Raw genomic sequence first — 25,890 nt, forward strand, 5'->3', positions numbered from 1 at the left:
CAGAAAGTCCAGTTGCTTCTTGGGGGGAAAAAAGCACTTTTGGGACAACCACGTCCTGGATGGCTGAGAATCTCCCCCAACATTTAGGGGAGTGGACGGTCTGAGTGCAGGATCTCAACCGTCAGCATTTTCTTGCACTGCCAAGCTAAAGCAGGATGAATTTTGCAAAATCGAAAGGCAGCTGTCTGGGCATAGCTGCTTTATTTGCAGATCACATACAGGTCAACGAATCCAGATTCCTGCCGCCCGGAATGCCAATGCTCTCAACTGCAGGGAACACAGGTTTTTTTTTTTCTGCCTTTGATTTCTCCCTGAACAAGAAGATGAGACAGCACATTGCTGACTGGTGCGGCTGCCTCGTGTGCTCAGTTTTCCAAGTAGCCGACGCAACCATAAGTCCCCGATGCAGCTCGCGATAGCACTGCTCTCCGCAATTCACATTTTCCTCCCTGTGCATTTTCTTTCTTTCTTTCCTGTAAAAAAGGAAACCGTATCACCAGTCAGCCACTAATAGAATGCTAGGCTAAAAAGATTTTTTTTAAAATAGAAGTAGAATCCCTTGGGGGGGGGGAGGGAGCAAGCTTTGCTCCCACCCTACCAAATAAATGACTTAGATGCAATGCAATCAAGTTGCATTAACAGAGGGATACAATCAAGATCAAGGGAGGTACTAATACCACTCTATAAAGCCCTAATAAGACCACACTTAGAGTACTGCATCCAGTTTTGGTCACCACACTATTAAAAAGATGTTGAGAACTCATAGAAAGAGTGCAGAGAAGAGCAACCAAGATGATGAGGAGACTAGAGGCTAAAATATATGAAGAACGGTTGCAGGAACTGGGTATGTCTAGTTTAATGAAAAGAAGGACTAGGGGAGACATGATAGCTGTGTTTCAATATTTGAGGGGCTGCCACAGAGAGGAGGGGGTCAAGCTATTTTCCAGGGCACCCAAAGACCAGACAAGGAATAATGGATGGAAACTGATTAAGGAGAGATTCAAATTAAAAATAAGGAGACATTTTCTGGCAGTGAGAACGATCAACCCATGGAACAGAAGTTGCCTTCGGAAGTTGTGGGAGCTTCATCACCGGAGGCTTTCAAGAAAAGGTTGGACTGCCATTTGTCAGAAATGGTGTAGGGTCTCCTGCTTGGGCAAGGGGGGGGTTGGACTAGATGACCTATAAGGTCCCTTCCAACTCTTGTTAACCTATAAATAGCCAAGAACAAATCAACACAGAATTTGCAACTCCAAATCACTTTCCCAGGGGGCTTCGTTTTCAAACCCTGGTGAGAGGTTGGTTTTTTCCCCTCCAATGAGTCTGCAAACAAACAAGACAAATGAGATTTGCAAATGTATCCAGGTAATAAATAGCTTTTCTGAGCTGACCATGCCCAATTATGGTATGAGCCATGAGTGAAAAAAGTCAGTCAATAGGTTTATTTTTGCGAAAAGGACTTCCAGAAGGCAGCTGCTACTTAGAGGCTCTCTCTGTACACAGGTAAGTCCACGGTTGAACGACCACAATTGAGTCCGAAATGTAGAAATAAATTAAATAAAAATAGAATAGCATTCTTTATTGGCCAAGTGTGATTGGACATACAAGGAATTTGTCTCTGGTGCAAATGCTCTCAGTGTACATAAGGAGAATAAAAGAATCCTTTCATCAAGAATAAAAAGATGCAACACTTAGTGACTTATGACCGTTTTTCACAGTTATGACCTTTACAGCATTCCCATGGTCATGGGACCACTTGGCAACTGACTCATATTTATGACCGTTGCTGTGTCCCAAAGGTTACGTGATCCCCTTTTGCGACCTTTTGATGGGCAAAGTCCATGGGGGAAAGCCAGCTTCACTTAACAACGTGGTTACTAATTTATCAACTGCAGTGATTCACTTAACAACCGAGGCAAGAAAGGTCGTAAAATGAGGCAAAACTCACTCAACAAATGTCTCCCTTAACCACAGAAATTTTGGGCTCCATTGTGGTCGTAAGTCGAGGACTACCTGTAGTTTTTGCCCGGTGTCCCTTGGTCTCACCTTTCTCTTCTATGCCAGGCCTGGGCGTGGGGCGAACGGATGCTGGATACCGGCTCCCTGGATCGCTTCACGGTGGACACCGTCGTGACTGAGCAAGGGGTGCTCTCAGCTCTGCTCATCGACCCAACTCACAACGAAGACTTCGCGCTTCCCTACAACTGCACGGCCTGGAACCGCTTCGGGGCACGCTCCGTGGCAGTCAGCTTACGCCGCCAAGGTGCGTCTCCTCCTTTTGCTGGACTAAGCTTGCCCATGGCTGCCTGGACTCCGTAGCCTGTTGTAGCTAACCGGCTGGGTTCGCGCAACGCCCAATCCATCTTCATGGCACAGGACGTGGTTATGGGCAGGACGGCTTATCGCCAATCAGTCAAAGGATGGCAATTTCCCGAGATCTTTTTGTAGAGCATGATACTTGGTGGGACTCAGGGAGGATGCCTTCCTTGGGGTGGTACCTGCTGCATGGATCAGCATTCCTGCAGAGGTTCTTTTGGTCTTTGGTAAAGCTGTGGAAACCTGGCTTTTCCCCCGGACCTTCAGACAGGGTGTTAGAGATGAGCCCCTTCTGAAAGGATTAAGGTTGTGTTTGGCCTCGGATGTACTTTGATTATTGCTGTGTGTTCTATTGGAGGGTATTGGTTGCTATTTGTTTTACCTTGATGTTAGCCAACCAGAGTTGCAAATTGAGACTTGGGTGGTTGGATGAAAGGAAGGAAGGAAAAGGAAGGGAGGGAGGTAATATGAGGGAGGGAGAAGGAAATAAAAGGAGAGAGGGAGAGAAGAAGGAAGGGAAGAAGGAAAAGGAAGGAAGGAAGGTAAAATGAGGGAGGGAGGGAGAAGGAAATTAAGGGAGGGAGGAAAAGGAAGGAAGGTAAGATGAGGGAAGGAGGGAAGGAGAAGGAAATAAAAGGAGGGAGGGATGGAGGAAAAGGAAGGAAAGAAGGAAGGTAAGATGAAGGAAGGAGGGAGAAGGAAATAAAAGGAGAGAGGGAGCGAGGGAGGAAGGAAAAGGAAGGAAGGTAAGATGAGGGAGGGAGAAGGAAATAAAATGAGGGAGGGGGGAGGAAGGAAGGGAGGAAGGAAGGGATCATTCAGTGTATTTTAGAAACGATAGACATTAGACCAATGCATTAGAATATCAATGTCTTAGCGTGTAATCAAATTTCAGTAAGAGTCTGCTTGCCAGCACCTTTTGGAGACTCGTAGATTTTTATTAAAAGGAAGCAAAACGTGAATAGTGGTTCTCTTCATCAGATGCAACTCATCACCCCTTCCTAATTTGAATCTCCTGTTTTTTTTTTCTACCAAGAGGTCCTGTCCGTCCTGATGCTGGGTGCTTTGGCTGCCTCAGGCGTCGTGGCACTCTTGCTCTTAGTGGTCTTTGTCTCCCTCTGTTATCGACGCAAACGCTGCGGAAAAGGTGAGGATTTCTGCAACTTTCTCTCACTCCCTTCCTCTTCCTCTCTCCCCGGACTTTGCAGTCCTTTCTGTCAGGGTTCCAAACAGCATCCAGAAGTAAATCAGAGTCCGAGGCAAAGTATTGCTCAAAGTTCCAATTGATTAAGCGAGCCATGTTGGCACATTTGAGAAAACCCAAATCTGAAAGCTTCCCGGTTTTCCCCACCCAGTTGAAAGTTCAAGATCTTGCCCCCACACCCACAAGTCTATCACACGGTCCAATCTCCCACTGCCATGCTGGCACGTAAACCCATCCAGTTTCGGTCAGGTACAGAGGTGCAAAGACAAAGGATGACCTTGGCTTTCTAGAAAGAATTTTGTTATGGCTACATATCATCTAACTCCGTACAATCCCCCCTCCCCCTCCCATTTTCCCACGACAGAAAATGCATAGTAGAATAAGTGTGGCAGGCCAAAGATCCAAAAGAAAAGGTGGCTGTAGCCCCAACACTTTCTTGAGTTAAATCCCTTAAAACAAAGCCAATGTTTCTCAATCTTAGCAACTTTTAAGATGGGTGGACATCAACTCCCAAAATGCAGGAACACGGAGAAACACGGAGCTAAGCAAAATCCTTTGCGGAAACACAATGGCATTCAACTGTGGTTGTCAGGGCCCCCTTGAGTAGCCCAGTGAGATAATGAGGCAAGGGGTGGAACCCCAAGGAGGGCCATTTCTGGCTTCACCGAAGAAGGGGAAAAACAATCTCAGTTGATCAGTCCTTGATACAGCTTCATCTTGTGTGCAAGGACTTGTGGTCCTCTGCATAATGACAACATCTTTGTCATTGCTCTTTGTCTGCTGATGCCATTGAGCCAATGATCTCATCTCCATTATTGGGGCAGTGATCTCATTACGCAGCTGACATAATGGGCATGGTTTGCATAGTAGCATCATCATGCAGACGATGTAAATGATTGGTCTGACACACGCTCCAGTTTAATGGGCACTTTGGAATAATGAACTTGTCATTCCCTTCTTTTAGACACACGTACCTAGCAATAGCACTTAGACTTATATGACCCCCTCCCCATAGTGTTTTACAACACTCTTGAGCAGATTATAGAGCCAACCTATTTCCCCCAACAATCTGGGTCCTCATATTTACCGACCTCGGAAAGATGGAAGGCTGAGTCAAACCTTGAGGCGGTCAGGATCAAACTCCTGGCAGTGGGCCGAGTTAGCAATAGCAATAGCACTTAGACTTATATACCACTTCGCAGTGCTTCACGGCGCTCTCTAAGCGGTTTACAGAGTCAGCATGTTGCCCCCAACAATCTGGGACCTCATTTTACCCACCTCCAGTGTTGGGGCATTCACAACTTCTGGAGGCAACTTCTGTTCCACTGATTAATTGTTCTAACTGTCAGGAAATTTCTTCTCAGTTCTAAGTTGCTTCTCTCCTTGATTAGTTTCCACCCATTGCTTCTTGTCCTGCCCTCAGGTGCCTTGGAGAATAGTTTGACCCCCTCTTCTTTGGGGCAGCCCCGGAGATATTGTAACACTGCTATCATGTTTCTCCTGGTCCTTTTCATTAAACTAGCCATCCCCAGTTCCTGCAACCGTTCTTCATATGTTTTAGCCTCCAGTCCCCTAATCATCTTCGTTGCTCTTCTCTGCACTCTTTCTAGAGTCTCCACTTTTTTTTTACATCGTGGTGACCAGAACTGAATGCAGTATCCCAAGTGTGGCCTTACCAAGGCATTATAAAGTGGTATTAACCCTTCACGTGATCTTGATTCTATCCTGTTGATGAAGCCTAGAACTGTGTTGGCTTTTTTGGCAGCTGCTGCACACAACTGGCTCATATTTAAATGGTTGTCCATTTGTTCACACTTCCCTCAACAAACCCAGATGGTCCCAGATTTGGGGTTCCTGCAAGGCATCGCCAACCGTTGTCCTTAAGAGTAACTTCCTAGGTCTGTGATGGCGAAATTATGGCACCTGTGCCCAAAGTGGCACACGAAGCCGTGTCACCCAGCAAGCGCGGCCTTGCCTGTTTGTCTTCCGGGTTTCTGGTGTGCATGAACACATGACAATCAGCTGTCCTTCACGCACGCAGCAGTGACAAAAACTGGTGTGCGCATGTGCACCAGCCAGCTGATTGGCAGGTCTGTATGCATGGCAGAATCCGGACATTCAGCTTTTCCGGAGCGCAATCCCTTCATGCGCATGGCAGTGCCAGAAACTGGTGCGTGCATGCGTGCCGGCCAGCTGATTGTCAGGTGCAGATGCGCACTAGAACCTGGAAGTTCAGCGATTCTGAAGCATGGCCCTGATGAGCGTATGTGGGCACACGCAACGTTTCCATGCGCCGAAAAAGTTCGCCATCTCTGTCCTAGGTGGTGGGGAGCACAATCTGACATTTGCCTCTCCCTATCCGTCTCTTCCACAGCCAAGCGGGGAACGCAGCTGTCTAAGGCCGATATCCTCGTGCAGATCACCACAAGCGAGAGCAGCCCCAGCAGGCCCAGCGAGGTGGAAGATGACGCCAAGGAACCCATGGTAAGCCAAGATGGGCGCTCACGGGGTCCCCTGTTTCTTTCAAGCTCCTCTTTCTGCAGCATCCAGTTCCAGCTAGCCAGGCCTGCCTGCTTTGGAGGAGAGAGAGGGAGGGAGGGGGGAGGGAGAGAAGGAAGAGGGAGGAGAGAGAGAGGGAGGGAGAGGGAAGAAGGAGGATGGAGAGAGAGAGGGAGGGGGAGGGATGGAGAGAGGGAAGAGGGAGGATGGAGAGGGGGAGGGAGGGGGGAGTTGCTGGGTGGGCGTGGCCATGGTGGGCGTGACCTAGTCATCCTCCTGCACCATGGAGAGGGGCCCTGGCATTCTATGGCCCAGGGGCCACATCCGGCCTTTTGGCGGTCCCTGTTCAGCCCTTGGTGGCTGCCCTATTGCTTTGGGGCCCTGGGGGAACCTGGCACTCGCAGAACATGGAATGGGCCACCAGGAAGATCCACAGGGCCTCCAAGTTCTTGTTTTGTGACGTTTGAATGTCCCTGTTCATGATTGGCTCATATTTGAGCCTACAGTTTTGAGAGGCAGCTCCCAAGGGTCTGGCAACCACCAAGTGATGTGTTATTGTTTTAAATTTGCCTTTATTCTCTTCTTCTTCGTCTTCTTCTCCTCCTCCTCTTCTCCTCCTCCCCCACTTCTCCTCCTCCTCCTCCTCTTCTTCATCTTCTTTTCTTCTTCTCCTTATCCTCCTCCTCCCCTTCCCCTTCTCCTTCCATTCTCCCTCCCCTTCTCCTTCACCTCCTCCTCTTCCTCTGCTCCTCCTCCTCTTCTTCATCTTCTTTTCTTCTTCTCCTTATCCTCCTCCTCCCCTTCCCCTTCTCCTTCCATTCTCCCTCCCCTTCTCCTTCACCTCCTCCTCTTCCTCTGCTCCTCCTCCTCTTCTTCGTCTTCTTTTCTTCTTCTCCTTATCCTCCTCCTCCCCTTCCCCTTCTCCTTCCATTCTCCCTCCCCTTCTCCTTCACCTCCTCCTCTTCCTCTGCTCCTCCTCCTCTTCTTCGTCTTCTTTTCTTCTTCTCCTTATCCTCCTCCTCCCCTTCTCCTTCCATTCTCCCTCCCCTTCACCTCCTCCTCTTCCTCTGCTCCTCCTCCTCTTCTTCGTCTTCTTTTCTTCTTCTCCTTATCATCCTCCTCCCCTTCCCCTTCTCCTTCCATTCTCCCTCCCCTTCTCCTTCACCTCCTCCTCTTCCTCTGCTCCTCCTCCTCTTCTTCGTCTTCTTTTCTTCTTCTCCTTATCCTCCTCCTCCCCTTCCCCTTCTCCTTCCATTCTCCCTCCCCTTCTCCTTCACCTCCTCCTCTTCCTCTGCTCCTCCTCCTCTTCTTCGTCTTCTTTTCTTCTTCTCCTTATCCTCCTCCTCCCCTTCCCCTTCCATTCTCCCTCCCCTTCACCTCCTCCTCTTCCTCTGCTCCTCTTCCTCTTCTTTGTCTTCTTTTCTTCTTCTCCTTATCCTCCTCCTCCCCTTCCCCTTCTCCTTCCATTCTCCCTCCCCTTCTCCTTCACCTCCTCCTCTTCCTCTGCTCCTCCTCCTCTTCTTCGTCTTCTTTTCTTCTTCTCCTTATCCTCCTCCTCCCCTTCTCCTTCCATTCTCCCTCCCCTTCACCTCCTCCTCTTCCTCTGCTCCTCCTCCTCTTCTTCGTCTTCTTTTCTTCTTCTCCTTATCATCCTCCTCCCCTTCCCCTTCTCCTTCCATTCTCCCTCCCCTTCTCCTTCACCTCCTCCTCTTCCTCTGCTCCTCCTCTTCCTCCTCTTCTTCGTCTTCTTTTCTTCTTGTTGTCCTCCTCCTCCTCCCCTTCTCCTTCCCTTCTCCTTCCCCTCCTCCCATACACTGCCATTATTGCTCCATTCTATTTTAAGGTCCTAAGCCAGGTGGGCAGTTTCAATTCTGGGGCCCAAGCTATGCAAAGCCCTCTTGGATAGCAATGCTCACCTTTCCCCCCTTCCTCTGCCTCCAGGCTACAAGCAGCGAGTCTCCAGCCACGTCGCACACTGAACACAGTGAAATCCTGGAGGATGACGAAGGGAGTCAGGAGCTGAAGGTGAGCTCGGCAACCGCTGCTGTGCAGGATTTTCCCACATATTTGACCGAGCCAATGCAGTTGCAGAGGGATTTGCATTCAGGTTTCTCCCCCCCCCCCCTTTGGTTCTGGGTCTGCCTGGGGAATTGAAGACCACTCGCTGTCTTTCAAGCCACCTTCTTTCCCAGGATGTGTTGGTGGAGATGAACGGGAGAAGAGCTTCGCCAGTAGGCTCCAGCTCTTAGGTGGGATGGAGATGTCTCCAATGAATAAACAAAACAAAGGGGAAAGGAAGTTGTGGGGAGTGGGAGAAGATTCCTATGATAGATGAGATTTAGGTTTACCTGCGACCGATACCGTATTTTTCGGAGTATAAGACGCACCGGAGTATAAGGCGCAGCATGATTTTGAAGAGGTAATTTTTTTAAAAAAAACGCTTTTGCATTCTGCAGGCCTCCCAAACCCTTTGCACACCTCAATTTTTGCAAAAAAAGGGGGAGGGGGCATGCAGAGTTTTGGGAGGCTCTTAAAGTGCTCCTGTGGGCTGGGGGGGAGTAAAAATGAGCAAAAAATGGGCCGTTTTTTGCAAAAAAAGAAAGAAAGGCATGCAGAGACTTTGGGCGGCTTGTAGAGTGCAACTGGGGGCTGGGGGACAAAAACGGCCTGTTTTTTGCTCTTTTTTTGCCCTCCCCAGGAGCACTTTGCAAGCCTCCCAAACCCTCTGCACGTCCATTTTTGCAAAGGGGGCACTGCCTTCAGTGTAAGGTACGTCTTACACTCCGAAAAATAGGATAATTCTTTAACATGGAAAACTGTTCTGCAGCACCGTATCCTATAAAACGGACCAGCTCCTAGCTGGCGACCTAGAACCGAGCAGTGAGTCCACCTCTAATCTCAGGGCCGTCTTTTTCTCCGCAGGACCCCACCAACGGCTACTACAAGGTGCGTGCCCACGAGGAGCCCTGCTTGGGGAGCAGCTTTTCCGAATACACGCCAGCCCCCCGACCTTTGTTCGGGCCGACGTCCTTGTACCCCTCCGCGGGGCCGGTACAACCCAAACTCTTTGACTACACCCACCGCTACACCTTGGGCACTCCCAGTTCCCGCTCAGCATATGACACCACCCACGAGCGGCTTTTCCCTCCAGAGAACATATACAGTGGGGCGACTTACCTCACAGCTCCCTACAGCCGGGCTTTCACCAGCTACGTCAAGCCGAGCAGCTATGAGAAAGCCGAGAGCGGTTACGAGCAGTCCGACCAAGCCAGCAAAGCTTCGGGCTGCTCCCGTTTCTCCTACACGTCCTTGTCTCAGCAGTCTGACTACGGGCGCCCTGCTCAACAGCGCATGCAGACCCACGTATGACAGAACCCCACCCCTTCCGGACTCCTCCCATCTTCCGCGAGAAAGAAACGGAAGTGGACACTTACTTTCGGGGGAAACCGGTTCCAGAGGGGACAGTCTTGAGAACTTCAAGTTTCTTCCCGAGGGCCCCAAACTAGCCTCGCCCTCTGGAGGGGAGGGCACCTCAACGGGGGACTGGCCTAGGGGGGCCGCTCCGGCAACCAAGATGGCTGCTATCCTGCTTGCCTTCTACCGACCGGAACCTAGAACTGTGAAGCAATCGATAGACAGACTCTTTTTGGGGGGGGTCAGGACATGAAAATGGACCCAGGATGCAATGTGTTTCCCCCTTTTGGGTCTGGACCTGACCTTATGGGGGGTGACTCAGTCTGTAAGAATCCAGATTTCACATGGTGGCCAAGCTTTCATGGGAGATCAGCCATAAGTGTAGCTTACAAATCCATTGGTGATCGAGCTGCCTCAGCAGTGGGACTGACTGATGCGCCACCTTGGCTCCCCCTTCCCCCCTCCCTGCAGTCGCATGATTCTGGGAAATCTTTACGCATGGGCACTAGTGCTTGTATTTTCATTTTCCTGGTTCGATGCTGTGGTTTACATCCGTGTTTCTCAAACCTCAGCGTGTTGAAGAGGGTGTGTGTTTGTGTGTGTGTGGACTTCAACTCCCAGAATTCTCCTACCAGCATGCTGGCTGGAGGAACTGGAGGAATTGAAGTCCACAACGCCCTTAGAAGTGGCTGAGGTTGAGAAACACTGGTTTAAATGACTCCCATCTTCCCTCTCTTTAGCAAGCAGGGGGTGGGCACCCTGGATGGATATATAAAGGCAACGAAATTCCTTCCCCTTCCTTAGGTAATGCCAGTGCCATGTTTAATGGGGGGGGGGGGGGAAGGTGCGCTATTTCCAAGCACTTGCAGCACCTGAGACCTGCCAGCAGGTGGCAGTGGTGTTTAACCCCAATGCCAAGAGAAAACTTGAACTGACAATAAGGTTGAAATGAAGGGGACTGATGGAATAAAATCTAATTTAAGGGGAAAAAAGAAAAGAAAAAAGCAGAGCATGGAAGAGAGCAAGAAGCCAAAAACGGGCAAGATCTATTGATCTTGTTTGTGCCTCTATGGGGGGGGATGGATAAAGCTGTCAGTTTTCTTTCGAGTTAAGTTATTCCTCCCGTTTCTTTTCCTTTTTATTCTTTTTGCCTTAAGTGTATTTCTGTGCTCCCGTAGGGCATTTACAAGGGGAGGGCATTGTTGTTTTCGTGTCTTCAGAACCAACAAAGTTTTGGTTCACTTTTTTTTGTTCCTTTTTTCCCCCCCTTTTCCCCGCATTTTTCAAGCAAGATCTCTCACCAAGAGGCCATTTGGGGGCCGTGCCTGCTTGAACCCGTGGTGCTCCAGAGACAAAAGAGGGAGATATGTACGGACACTTGAAATATTTATATTTAATTTTAAAAAAACATGAGACAAAGCAAGAGGCTGGATTATTTTTCTCTCTGTTCATTCGGCAGCAGCAAAGGAAAAGGCAGACACCTAAAAGGGGTCATTTTAGAAAATTGGAAACTGCCTTTTGCGATGACAGATCCAGGGCTGGGTTTCAAAAGTTTTAGCAAGGGGTTCTCTCCCCAATTGCTGGGTGGGCGTGGCCATGGTGGGTGTGGCCTAGACAGCCTCCATCATCACAGCAAGGGGGGGCATTTTTGTCCTCCCCAGGCTCCAGAGGCCATCTGGGGGCTGGAAACAGCCCGAACTTCCAGTAGGCATGTTTTCCGTCTTCCCCCAGCCTCCGCGCACACTTTGCACTTACCTGCAGCCAAAACGGGCCACGTGGGGACTCCTGGCTGAGCCAGCCAGGATTTGGAGGTTCTCCGAACTGCACAGAATCTTAGCTAGAGGTTCTCCCGAACTCCCAGCAGCCCACTCCTGGAGATGATGTGGTCCGATGCTGTTTGTTCTCCACTTCTCCCATGCAATGTTTTACACAGGTATCACCCAATGTCTCCCCATTGTAGCCTAGATGCCCCTAAAAAGCTAACAGGTACCCTGTGCTGTTACAAGAGAAAGAAAAAATAAAGAAAATGCATTAGGATCCTTCGCCAAGAATCTGAATTCCTAAATAGGTTTAGATTATATGAATTAGGGAGACCGTTTTACATTTTTTCCCCCAGCCATTTCTGATGTAGCAATAGCACTTAGACTTATGTACCGCTTCACAGTGCTTTACAGTCCTCACTAAGCGGTTTACAGAGTCAGCATATTAGTCCCCAATAATCTAAGTCCTCGTTTTACCCACCTCAGAAGGATGGAAGGCTGAGTCAACCTTGAGCCTGGTGAGATTCGAACTGTCAAATTGCAGGCAGGCAGCAGGCAGCAGAAATAGCCTGCAGTACTGCATTCTAACCACTGTGTCACTGCGTCCTCTTGTAAAGGACAAAGCACTTGTATTTACTGGTAGCTTCTGCTTTGCCATCTTGGGCTTTTGGTATTTCCGATGGTCTATTATCCATTACGGGTAGACCTCGGGTTAACAGCCACAGTTGGTAGCGGAATTTGCGTCGCTGATGTGGTTGTTTTAAATGGGTCATCTTGAGACCACACCCAATTTTACAATCAATTTTCACCTGGGTCCTTATGCGAATCACTTCATAGTTAAATGAATCACACAGTCATTAAGCAAATCCTAGCTGGCTTCGGACTTTGCTTGTCCGAAGCAAAGGCTGCAGCTATCAATAAATGCAATAGTCATATCTTTACACATGGGTTATAAATCACTTTTTCGGAGACCATCGTATCTTCGAAGCGAAGTCAAGATCTACAGTACCTGTACCTTTCAGAATTGTCTTGGCAGTGCATGAGGACTAGAATCTTTAACTTTAGAAAATGAAAGGCAGATCCTCTTTGGATACCATTGTATTACATTGCCCTGTTTTGCATTCTCAAACCCTGCCCCAACCCTGAACTATTCACGTTATATCCATGGTCTTCCACAAGAGGGTAGCCTTATGCTGCTTGAATTTTTCTTAGAACAAAAAATATTACTTCTAACTTGTACTTTTCCTGTCGTAAAAATTCACACCTTTGACCTCCCCTCCCTTTGGGCATGAACTGAGCTCTCCTGCTGAGTGGCAGGAATTTCCTTCGGCCATGGGATCCCGTGGGCTTTGCGTGCCTTAAGGTTTCAGCTTCAAACTCTGTCCGTTTAAACATCGTAGAGTAGGGATAACATCTGCACCTTAAAATCTCAGTGGCAGATTGTGATAGACCCAAACCCAAATGAATCACAATGTAATGCCTTTGCATATTGCTCAGCATGATGCGTGACCACCACAGTCTCTCAATTACACTGATGGCTCCTCGTTGGGAAGCTGCAGGGCACTGTGGTTTGTTCGACGAACCAAAGGTTGTGTACGTGATTTGTTAGGAAGCATATCTGGTAACGGAGGTCGGGGGAATCCATGGTCTTCCCTTAGAACAGGGGTGTCCAAACTTGGCAACTTTAAGACTTGTGGACTTCAACTCCCAGAATTCCCCAGCTGGGGAATTCTGGGAGTTGAAGTCCACAAGTCTTAAAGTTGCCAAGTTTGGACACCCCTGCCGTAGAATGTCTTCCACCCAAATCCTGATTCTAAAAGTGTGCCATTTCAGAGAAACTTCTCCCGTGTTTCCCCCCAAATAAGACAGGGTCTTATTTTCTTTTGACCTCCAAAAATAAGCGTGTGGCCTTATTTTGGGGGAGGTCTTATTATTTTTGAGGTGCAGGAGGCAGCGAGCGTGGTCTGCTGCTGTGTTGCAGTATTTGTGGGCAGGGCTTATTTTCGGAGGAGGGCTTATTTTAGCGCATGCTTATTATCCAGGGAGGTCTTATTTTCAGGGAACCAGGGTACCACCTCCGTACTTGCCACTTATAAAAGCTGTGTTTTTCCCCATCACCCAAATAGCTTCCAAAGGTAGGAAGCATGCACAAGTCGTACTTCAGTACAGGTTTACCTTCCCAATATGGCTGACGTCCTGTCTGTTTTCTGCAGCCATCTCCTTCCTATCGCAGCTCAAGTACTAAACAAATGCCCAGTACTAGAACAGCTTCTTCACATCAAAATGCATCGAGTACCAAATTTGATGAGTTTTGAAGCAAGTCGAGGACCGAGGTACCACTGTACTACTAAAATTCTCATTGTCATAACCTTTAACTGGTCAAAACTCAACCATTTTTGTAGCAGTGTACTTTTAAAGGGCTAACATAAAGAATGTCTCCAAAATCCAGGACTCACAATGTGACATCTGAGAAAGTTGTGGTTGCTTCGGTACTAGTACTGCCAAGTGCGCTGCTGGACTGCTGTGGCATGATCTTAATTTTCAACATTCTGTGACAGTTTCCCAGCCAGTCTAGCAATCCCTTGCTGCCTCCCTACCCAACAGCAGCCATTTACCTGCCTGCTGGAAAGGGAAGGGAAGGGAAGGAAGGGAGGGAGGGAGGGAGGAAGGAAGGAAGGAAGGAAGGAAGGAAGGAAGGAAGGAAGGAAGGAAGGAAGGAAGGAAGGAAGGAAAGTTTCCTGCCAAATTCCTACAAGTAAGCTCAGTGGTGAAGCTGGCAGGAAGTTGGAAGTCAGTTCTGCTCCAGCTGCTTCTTTGCCTGTCCTTGGACATTCTCTTTCTCTGTTTAAATAAGGGAATATGGTACCTCTGAAACAATGATCCATTGGGGCATGGGTTATCTAATCTCATTTAAAAGTTATGTCATTCCTGAGTTTCATCATTTTTGGAGAAAGATAGAGCTTTGTGATGTTTTTAGATGTCTTAGGACTTCAGTTCCCAACATGCCAAGCCAACATGGCCTAGAAATTCTGGGAAGTGAAGTCCTAATGCATCTGGGGAGCACCCTTAATATATGAGGCAGACAATGGTTTTTCTATTATATAGCAGGAAATCAAAATAAATTATATCATTCAGCAATATACATTGCTACATGGCTTGTATTCTTCTTAGGACTTCTCAGCACATACATACATGTGCACGTATTTCACAACAACTCTGATGTGCCACTGCTTTTAATAGCAGATGGGGCTGATGTCACACTATCTTAATGCCGTGGGGTGGGGGAATAGAAGAGAGAATGAGATATTGCTGACTCTCTCTGCTTCTCACCAGCATAATCGGCCACACTTAAATGATCTAAATGGCTTCATTGTGATCTTGTTATTGTTGTTGCTAGCCAAATATATTATTTTTCATTACGGCTGCATACCAAGAGCTTGTGAATGCTTCCCATGATGACTTTGGGGACAAAGATATAGATGACAATGGGCTGCCACACACAAAGGAGCAGTTGATCTTCGGTCTCATTTCAAATCTCTTTGCAAAGCCTCAACTTGGAAACCAAGTTGTCCCTAGGATGTGGGTTGAAGGGCAGAAGAAAGAGAATCAAATGGAGAAGGGAGGAAGGAGAGAGTAGAAGAAAGGAAAGAAAAGGAGGAAGGGAAGGAAAGAAGAAAAGGAAAGGAAAAAGGAAGGAAGGAAAAAAGAAGTACAGAAAAATAGAAAGAAGGAGAAAGAAAGGAAGAAAGAAAGAAAGAAAGAAAGAAAGAAAGAAAGAAAGAAAGAAAGAAAGAAAGAAAGAAAAAGAAAAAGGGAGAAGAGGGGAGAAGAGAAAAAATGAATGTCTCTGCCCACTTTTGCTTCAGACTCCATCCATTACTAACATAAAGTGTGGGTCTCAAAAAATATATATCTATAGAGTTTTATATTCTAGTGAAAATAAAAAATAACCCTGTTTTAAGTTTAAACTGCCAAGAGAAATATCCCAGATGGAACTGAAAGTGAACAGGTTATATAAATCCAGAAAATTAGAACTAGATTATCTTTCTTGCATATATCGGTGCAACACTAGAAAAACAAAATGCATAGCATGAATAAATCTACCTGGCTAATAAAAGTGGCAGTTTACACATTTTTAGATGTGCTTTATAAAGGACAGGACAGGACAAAGGACTTTCCAATAACACAATGGACTGTGTACTAGTATAAAACTGTTCAAGTAGAGCTTATGCATTAATCATTTCAGTGACACAGTGATCATCTTAAACCAGGGATGGGCAATTACGGCCCCTTTACAGGTGGATGGCTCAAGAATTCTGGGAGTTGAAGTCCACGGGTCATAAACGCACTATAACTGCCCACCCCTGGCTTAAACTGATTCCTTCAGAACAGACCCACTAGTGTGAGATTCACTCAAATGAATCAAACAAAGCTTCTGAAACAACTAGAGAAATCCTAAATTTACCAACAGGTGGGATTGTTAAACCTTATTTATTATACAGATCACAGCCTGCTTTGTTTTAAATTTGGAGATGCGTCATTGATCCATATCAGATCATTCTTCCATGCTTGAGGCTGGATTGTGGATTAAGTTTCGAGGACCCAGATCAGGGGTGAAATGCAACCGGTTCAGACGAACCAGTATTTTCAACGATTAGCTATGACGCGCAATTTATATTAGCTAGAAAGCAGGATTTCATGCTTTCTTGCTAATCTAAATCATGTGGCACAACGGATTTCCCCACACACCCCTCGCTGTTCTACTTACCTTTGCAGGCACGCTTAATAACACGCTCCGCCCACCCACCCGGGAATCATCATGTCCATTTTTGATCACATGCATGCATGTAGGTGGTGCGTGAGTGCGGTCACATTTGCGAACCGGTAGCAAAGGTGAGCAGATTTCACCCCTGACCCAGATGGCATTGACTGGTCTTGACAGAGCTAAACAGGCTCCAACATAGTTAGTTGTTGAATGGGAGACCACTAAGAAACTCTAGGCTTGTAGTCCAGACTGGTTAGTTGGGGGGGGGACAAGATAGTGGTAAACCAACCTTTATATTGTTTTCAAGAAAACTATGTGATGTTATGCTTCACCAGATAAAGCAATAATTCTCTGATCCCCGGAAATGCAATCTTGAATCCAGTAAGGCAGAAGCTTCACAAACTGAGACAATTGGAGAAGTTGCCTTATGATAGCTATCAAGAAAGTCAAATATACAGTACTATTTTTCCTTGGCAACCAAACACTTGACTACAGCCTGGCCTTGCAAATATGGATTCAGAGCTTTTCCCCCTAGATTCATAAAGCTTTCGACCAGGTTTGAGGGACAACTGAAATTCAGATATATTTGCATAGAATATATGAAACTGAGAACAATAAAGTTGAAAGGGACTTTAGAAGTCACCTAACCCAACCCCTTGTTCAGGGGATTCTGTCTTGAGAAGATTGATTCTTGGTGTGCAAGCTTCAACTTTTACACCTGTACTTGTCCATGCGTAACCATTAGTTGAGAGCTCCACTTTATTCTTTATTTACATGCTTTGAGAAGCAATGTACTTTGCGCCACATTGTTCAAGTGTAAGGTAAAGGTAATGGTTCCTTTCGCGCATATGTGCTAGTCGTTCCCAGCTCTAGGGGGCGGTACCCATCTCCATTTCAAAGCCGAAAAGCCAGCGCTGTCCGAAGACGTCTCCGTGGTCAGCATGACTAAATGCTGAAGGAGCACAGAATGCTGTTACCTTCCCACCAAAGGTGGTTCATATTTTTCTACTTGCATTTTTACATCCTTTCAAACTGCTAGGTTGGCAGAAGCAGGGACAAGTAACGGGAGCTCACTCTGTCACACGGCGCTAGGGATTCGAACTGTTGAACGGCCCACCTTTCTGATTGACAAGCTTTTTTTCTGATCAGCAAAGTCAATGGTGAAGTGAGATTCCCTTGACAACGGTGTTATTAATTTAACAACTGCAGTGATTCACTTAACAAATGCAGCAAGCAAAGTCGTAAAATGGGAGAAAGCCCACTTCACAAATTTCTCACTTAGCAACTTACATTCTGGGCTCGGTTGTGGTCATATGTACCAAGGGCTTCCTTTAGCCTTTTCTTTCTTTCATATCTCCAAACTGGGGTGGGGGTGGGGGGGAGAGAGAGATTCCTAAATTTCCACAGGGGAGGAATCCGTGAAGAGCCCCACATTCCCTTCCTTCCACGCAAGCCCCATTTTCATTCTTTCTCTCTTTCGGTGCCTTTGCTCCCTTCCCGGGACTTGAATCCACTCGATGGAAACAATCGTTTTCCTGCTCCAGGCAGCCACAAATACTGCATGGCAGATTGGATCATTCCAGCTCTGCAGGACTTCTCCCCCCAACAGCTGCAGACGGTGACTTAATTCAGCCGAGTGGGGCAGCGTCATGCACGATTAAGTCATTGCCAATAGGGAATCACCCAGGAGGGGGATTGATAAAAAGATCAATCTATCACCAGGGCTGCAGGTCAGTCATTAGATCAGGTTTTCATTGGATTGAAAGACTGGAGTAAGCATTTGAAGCAGCCCAGTGCTACAATAAGACCACAGAGATCTAGAGATCAGGGGTCCCCAGAGATCTAGAGATCAGGGGTGCACAGAGATCTAGAGATCAGGGGTGCACAGAGATCTAGAGATCAGGGATCCACAGAGATCTAGAGATCAGGAGTCCCCAAAGGTCTAGAGAACAGGACTCCACAAATCTAGAGAGCATGAATCATCAGAGATCTAGAGATCAGGGATCCACAGAGATCTAGAGAACAGGAGTCCCCAGAGACCTAGAGAACAGGACTCCATCAATCTAAAGAGCATAAATCATCAGAGATCTAGAGATCAAGGGTCCACAGAGATCTAGAGAACAGGAGTCCCCAGAGACCTAGAGAACAGGACTCCACAAATCTAAAGAGCATAAATCATCAGAGATCTAGAGATCAAGGGTCCACAGAGATCTAGAGAACAGGAGTCCCCAGAGACCTAGAGAACAGGACTCCACCAATCTAAAGAGCATGAATCATCAGAGATCTAGAGATCAAGGGTCCACAGAGATCTAGAAATCAGGAGTCCCCAGAGATCTAGAGAACAGGACTCCACAGATCTAAAGAGCATGAATCAACAGAGATCTAGAGATCAAGGGTCCACAGAGATCTAGAGGTCAGGAATCCATGTGCATGGAAGGACGGTCTTCCCTGCCTTCTCTCTTTGGAGTGTGCAAAACTAAGAGCAACCACAACTTGCAATCCGGAGGGTGTCCCTTGGGGCAAAGTTAGGATGAGCAAATTGTGGGTCTTCTGCGTTCCATGCGTGCCACACCCCCGATCCAACTGTTTGGAGCCTTTCCCCCTTCCCCAGTCTGAACAATATAATTGGCATAATTTGTACAGCACCGTTTCTTGGCAACTTTTAAGATGTGTGGATTTCAACTCCATGCCACCTCATTGGGGAATTCTGGGAAAGTTGTAGTCTACACATAAAGCAGCCGAATATGAGCCATGCAGGCTTCTCTTTGCTGGCATCTAGTGGCTGTCTGCAGTTTTGCAGCACAGATATGCCAGCTCCAGATAGCAGACTTTCTATTTGCAGTAAGCAGATTCTGTGACCTCGGCGTCCTCCGTGGATGGTTAAGACTCTTGCAGGCAGAAAAATTGCTTGAGTCACCAGGATTGCCTCTTTAAGGGGAGAATAAATTGCCTGGATTCTGTTGTAACATCCACGTCCCCTTCCCCCTTCCCAAAGACGATCAATACTCGTTTCAACGGAAGCATCTCACCATCTGCTTGGTAACTTGCCTGAAACCTGGGAACATATGTAGATTTTGGGATGGGGGAGCCAGGAGACAGGCAGAGTTATATCTCCAGCTAAGAGAGGGAGGGCAACGTGCTTCCACACTCCGAGGAAAACGCTAGAAAAGCGATCCAGGGTTTCAAACCCTGAAATATGTCTTGAGCCCATCATCCAGATGGTTGTGCTTTTTTAAAACACAAATTAAATCTTCTTGGGGTCAAAAACAGGCATCCTTCCCTTGCAACCACAATCGGGGTCAGTATTTCCCTTGCTAATAGCAATAGCAACAGCACTTAGACTTATAGATTTATTGTGTTTGAACTTTGTGCTTTGATGTGGCCTATAGGCTAACCGATAAAGCTATAATCTAACTTAGACTTATATACCGCTTCACAGTGCTCTTACAGCCCTCTCTAAGCGGTTTACAGAGTCAGCCTCTTGCCCCCAACAATCTGGATCCTCATTTGACCCACCTCGGAAGGATGGAAGGCTGAATCAACCTTGAGCCAGTCAGGATCGAACTGACATTTGTGCTTGGAGCGGTGCGGTGGCCTAGAGGTGGAGCTCTCACCTCACAATCGGGAGGCCGTGAGTTCGATCCTAGGTAGAGGCATATTTCTCTCTCTCTCTCTCTGGGCACGATGAGAATGGATCTGCTGGATATAACTCCGCACTGGTAACAGGAAGGGCATCCGGCCAGTAAATACTCTGCTCCATTCAGTTGCCCAGACTCCACCCTGCAAGGGATTATGGATTATGGTTAAATGAAGTTGATGAATGGCTTGTTTGGGCTTAATGGATGTGAACACGAGTGTGTGTTTTTTTAACCTGGATTTAAAATAAAGTATTGTGGGAATCCAACCCAGCCCATTTTGTTTCAAAACAGCTGGCTCAGTTCAAATTGGATCTGACCGAGAAGGAGGCTCAGCAGAAGCACCTCACTGAGGACTACGAGCAGAGGCTTTCCAAGCAGAGGGAAGACCTGCAGGAGCGCAAGGCCAGGTACTGGCACCTGGAGGCTCAGCGGGCTGAGACGGTCAGCCAGTTCCAGGCCATGATGCCGTCCCACTGGAACGAGGCCTTCTGGCTCTTTGCCACCAGTGGCTCTTCCCTCCAGCCTTCGCCCAAAGCCAGGAGGCTGAAGTAGACCCCAAGTCAGAATTTCTCCCCCCCCTCCGACTCACACAAAAAGACCCCAAATGGCGAGACTCTCTGCAGCAACACAAGCGTTCATTGCACGTATCCGTCCCAGAGGTCGTAGTTTGAGGACTCCCGATTGAGTGCAATATGAAAAATGCAAATAATTTTTCTGCGGACCATCAAAATTTTCTCACGGACCACCAGTTGGTGACCACTGTCCTAGCAGGCCACAACCCAAGACTGGTATGTTGCTCGGGGGTTGGGGACCCCTGCTCCCAGAAATTCTCACTGGCGCTGGTCTAGTCTAGCAAGGAAGAAAACCCTAGCTTCTGTTAGGTGAACAGGCAGGCACCATCTTCTGCTTCCATCTTCCATCAGCTACATCCTGGCTTTATGATAGTTTGTTCATATAGCACATTAGCAGTGTCCTAAAGCAACAAAGTGCAGGGATAAAGCTAGTTGGCTGTTGAGTATACATTTCCTGGGCTGTTGATATTTAATCCACAAGCTGGATAATTTTGTTGTTTAAGGGGATTGTACTCTGGGTCAACTTTCAGTCTGTTGGTTTTCACGTCCTTATTTGCAAAACGCATCACACCACCATTTATTGTTGGTTTGTGTTTGTTTGTTAACAGCCCAACTGACAACACATTCTCTGCTCGGAGGCCTCGGCAGCAAACAAAAACACAATAAACACACACAAACACAAACTGAGCCCAACACGCTAAATGAGTTCAAGAGCCTCAAAATAAAACAAGCAGACAGCAATGCCCAAAGTCTAGTGCATTAAAATTGCATTTTCTCTCAATGGGGGATAGGCAGGAAACCAACTATACAATTCCCAGCAATCCATCTGAAGCCTTCTTAATCTTGATCTTGAATGCCAAAAACCAAACTTCATAGAATAGGATAGGATAGGATAAAATGGAATGGAATGGAATGACAGAGTTGGAAGGGACCCTGGAAGTCTTCTAGTCCAACCCCTTGCCTAGGCAGGAAACCCTACACCACTTCAGGCAAATGGCTATCCAACATCTTCTTAAAAACTGCCAGTGTTGGTGCATTCACAAGTTCTGGAGGCAAGTTGTTCCACTGATTAATTGTTCTAACTGTCAGGAAATTTCTCCTAAGTTCTAAGTTACTTCTCTCCTTGGTTAGTTTCCACCCATTGCTTCTTGTCTTCCTTTATTTAGAAAGTTTATATGACTGTCCATCACGTTGAGCAGCTAACGGGTGCTAACATATTGAGCATAAACCCTTTATAAACATATTCGAAGAAATTAAGCAACCCCCTCAGTCAAGGTACCATAATAATCTACACATAATAATACACACATATTGGTTTCAATTTCCCACCAGTCTCAATGCCTGGAAAACAGCCAGGTCTTCACAACCTTCCAGAAGGTTAAAGGTTATTTTTTTCCCCATTAAAACATGTCTGATTCTTGGAGATTGGCAGGACAAGTCCCTGCAGTTTTCCTAGCAAGAGTTTTCAGAAGTAGTTTGCCATTGCCTTCTTCCTAGAGCTGAGAGAAGGTGACAGGCTCAAGATCACCCAGCTGCAGAGGTGGTATTCAGCAGGTTCTGACCAGTTCTGGAGAACCGGTAGCGGAAATTTTGAGTCGTTCGGAGAACCGGTAAATACCACCTCTGACTGGTCCCGCTCCCATCTATTCTCTGCCTCCTGAGTCCCAGCTGATCGCGATGGAATGGAATTTTGCAGTATCCTTCCCCTGCAGTGGGGAGGGAATGGGGATTTTGCAGTATCCTTCCCCTGCCATGCCCGCCATGCCCACCAAACCAAACCACACCCACCAAACCATACCATACTCACCAAACCATGCCACGCCCATCAAGCCACGTCCACAGAACCAGTAGCAACAAAATTTGAATCCCACCACTGCCCTGCTGGCTTTGTGGCTAAATCAGGACTAGAACTCATGCCCTCCTGGTTTTTCTACTATTGCCTTAACCACTATACCAAATTGGGTCTTACCAGAAATATTATATAAAAATAATATTTTTATATAATATAATAGAAATATAATATAATAGGGGGGGAAGTATTTCTCCCTAGCCACCCTCAAAATGCAGAGGCCTCCACTAGCAATGGCACTCAGGAAAAACAATCTTAAGGTTCCAACAGATAGAGAAACTTTGAAATAAAGATGGAAGCAGTTTGGAAGCCAAGACAGATGGGAAAGTCCTGCTGCATTGTGTGATCCTCTAATTTTGCTATCCTGTTCCACCAGCTGAACCTTCTGGATCCATTCCAAAGAGAAACGCATATATAATTTACTGCAGTCACCCATAACACACAGTTCTGGCTTAGCAAATCCCAAAAAAACTTTTTGCCTCGTCGTGTATGAGAATAGAGGGGGAAATAATAAAGATGTTTACATTTTATGTACGCATGTATTCGTTTATTTATTATTTGTATCATGCCTATATTATATTTTACCAATTATGCAGGAGATAATTAGGAAACACCTATCTTCTGAAAATTAAAGGAAGCCTGGGTTGTAACTCATGCCATTGCCAGCCCTGCAGAAGTTGAATGCCAAAGTTATAACTACTAAAACTATTTTTATTAGAGGGTTAAGGAACAGAATCTTCTGGAGGCTATGAGTTTGATCCTAGGTAGAGGCAGATATTTCTCTCTCTGGGCACAATGAGAATAGATCTCCTGAACAAAACTCCGCATTGGTGACAAGAAGGGCATCCAGCCAGGAAACACCCGGCTCCATTCAGTTGCCCAGACCCCACCTTGCAACTGATTATGGGGTCATTAAAAGAAAAGAAAATTCTACAATGAGTACCAGGAGAAAGATGAATACTGGGGCAAGGGTAGTTTGTTTGCTTTTTGCTTCAAAAGATTTTGAGTACCAAATTCGACAGGTTTTGAAGCAGTCAAATACTGAGGTATGACTATACATGAATCTGGGATGGTGCAACCATCTTAATTATATACAGGCTGCAATTTTGAATCATCATGCAACCTGGAGGTGCTATGATGGTTGTAAGCTACGTTCCCTCTAAGGTGCGCGGCTGCGCTAGCGCGCAGGTGGCAAGAAAACACCGCGCAGCAGTTTTCAACTGCCGCGCAGTGATTTCTATTGCCACAGGCTTTGGAAGCTGGGGAGGTCCTTTGCAGGCAGCTAGAACGGGCCGCCTGCAAAGGACTTCCCCAGACTTGCTTTGAGGAGCACGGGGCGACTGAGGCTAGTTGTGAAGCCCCAAAGCCCCCACTGCCACCGGAAGAACTGCTGCCACCACCTCCTCCTCCTCCTCTTAACAGGCAGCACTGCCGGATTTGCCGCCCGGCGCTGCGGCTGAGATGAAGCCGGCAAAGCCCCAGCCGGCATCTCCGCGCGTGGCAGCGGCGCCTCCCCTCTGCTCGGAGCACCTGAGCTCAGCGCTGGGTTACCCCTGCCTGCCCCCTCCTCCTCCTCTCCCGTGCTGCAGGAGACAGTAGGAAGGCGGGGAGGGAGCAGGGGGAAAAAAAGCCTCATGGTTCTTCAAAAGCACGGAGGAGGAGGAGCGGGCACGGGTTACCCAGCGCTGAGCTCAGGAGCAAATCTGGTGGTGCTGTTGGAGGAGGAGGAGGTAGCAGCAGTTATTCTGCTGGCAACTCGTCGGCAACTTCAGCAGCAGCCCTGCCCACAATGAAGAAAGCAGAGATGGAGCAGATCCACGCAGATGACGTCGCTGCAACATGACTGGAGGAGGAATTCTGGGAGTTGAAGTCCACAAGTGTTAAAGCTGTCAGGTTTGAAGAGCTCTGCATTTTTTTTCTAGGGATGGAAGGGTATTGTAACTTGACAGCTTTAAGACTTCCATGCTTCAAATGCCAGAGTTCCTGAGCCAACAGGACTGGAGGAGAAATTCTGGGAGTTGAAGTCCACAAATCTTAAAGCTGTCAGGTTTGAAGACCCCTGGGGGTTTTTTTCCCTAAAGGGTTAGGGGTGCAAGGGTCTTGTAACTTGTCAGCTTTAAGAGTTGCGTGCTTCAAATGCCAGAGTTTCTGAGCCAACATTTTGGTTGCTAAGCAGGAGCGTTGTTAAGTGATACTGATATTATATAACACTTTGAATTAAGTGGGTACCTTGAAGAAACATAACTTTGAGTTTCAAATCATACTGATTTCGTTGTTGTCTTAGGTGACATCTGTGAAAAAAATTCGGGTGCTCAGGCATGAAAATGTGCCGCTCAAACACTATACTTTTCTGCTCACATCGAAAAAAAATTAGAGGGAACAATGGTTGTAAGTGTGAGGACCAGTTGCAAGTCACTTTTTTCAATGCCGTGGTAACTTGGAACCATCACAAAATGAACAGTTGTAAGTCAAAGACTACCCCTGCTGGGACCAGAATCTTGGTTTGAAGACATGAATTCAAAGGAGGCAATACTTTTGATGGGAGGCTGTTCGGAAAGGCACCTCCCCCCCCCCCTCAACATAACAGTCCCCTTCCCGCTCACCTCTTTTGCTACTCTGCATTAGTTTTGGCCAAATTGACATCTTTGATCAAAGAACAGACATTATCTAACTTTACGGCTGACTGGAAATCCCCTTATAGACTTTTTGCATGAAACAAGCGGGTGGGGGTGGGGATTGAACTTTTGATATAAGGTTTTGATAATGATAAAAAAATGATTACAGGAAAAAATGAAAGTCATGCTGTAACTAGAGTAGATTTATACACTGTATGGTGTGTATATACACTGTATTGTATTGTATATTCTATTCTATTCTATTCTATTCTGTTTTGTTCTGTTCTATTCTATTCTATTATTCTATTCCATTCTATCCTATTCTACTCTATTATTTTATTCTATTATTCTGTTCTGTTCTATTCCATTCTGTTCTATTCTATTCTATTATCCTATTCTATTATTCTATTCTTCTGTTCTGTTCTATTCTATTCCATTCTGTTCTATTCTATTCTATTATCCTATTATTCTATTCTATTATTCTGTTCTGTTCTGTTCTATTCTATTATTCTATTCTATTCTTTCTATTCTATTCTATTCTATTCATTCTATTCTTCCTATCCTATCCTATCATATTATTCTATTATATCCTATCCTATCTTACACTTATAAATTACTTGTAAAGAAAACAGGAAACGCCTTCTTTCCATTTCCTCCCATTCCTTTTGTACTTTTGGCTTTGCTCTTCTCTTTTCTTCTTTCTTTACTCTAAGTCTTAGTTGCTGATATTTTTAAAATCTTTATTTGTTTAATAGTGTTATACGGGGTGGGAGGAAAACTAGAAAGCCCGTTTTCTCTCTTCGGCTGGCCATATCCAGCCCAAGGATGGGCGCCTGATCTATCGACCCCCACCCCTCCTTTGACTTGCTCAACCGAAACGCGCAAAATCTGCTCTTCGGCTCTTCCCAGCCCCGCGCGGTCCGACTCTCCGGTTCCCCGAGGACCGGACGGCTTCGACCGCAGAGAGACGACGCTTTCCCCGTTGGCGGAGTCCCCGCATTGCCGCCTGGGGCGGGGGCGGGACGTCCGAAAGGGGCTCCCCACCGTCTCCTCTAGAGACCCCGCAGCAGCAGCAGCATCCCCGTCTCTGCATCCCCAGCAGCGCTCTGCCCTCCATCGCGCTCCGCCTCCCGGTGGCGGCGGCGGCGGCGGCTCCGGCGTCCCCTCCTCCCTCCCTCCTGGGCGTTCCGCGGCTGCAGGCAGAGCGGGCGGGCGGGGCCAGGCAAGCCAAGTGGGGCGGGGCCGGCCAGAGCCTGCA

The 25,890-nt window shown here is 47.0% G+C and overlaps 1 protein-coding gene across 1 annotated transcript in view; it reads left to right on the top strand.

The window, feature by feature from the left end:
• Positions 1–11,068, top strand: part of KIRREL2 (kirre like nephrin family adhesion molecule 2) — a 52,609-nt gene extending 41,541 nt beyond the window's left edge. Inside the window, exons 11-15 of the mRNA XM_081962115.1 lie at positions 2,065–2,263; positions 3,353–3,463; positions 5,895–6,004; positions 7,961–8,044; positions 8,942–11,068. Of these exons, the coding sequence (XP_081818241.1) occupies positions 2,065–2,263; positions 3,353–3,463; positions 5,895–6,004; positions 7,961–8,044; positions 8,942–9,388 (951 nt within the window). The 3' untranslated portion in view covers positions 9,389–11,068. The remainder of the gene's footprint in view (positions 1–2,064; positions 2,264–3,352; positions 3,464–5,894; positions 6,005–7,960; positions 8,045–8,941) is intronic.
• The last annotated feature ends 14,822 nt before the right edge of the window (positions 11,069–25,890 follow it).

This window comes from Natrix helvetica, assembly GCF_964273705.1.
Source record: "Natrix helvetica genome assembly, chromosome: 9".
Classification (NCBI taxonomy): Eukaryota; Metazoa; Chordata; class Lepidosauria; order Squamata; family Natricidae; genus Natrix; species Natrix helvetica.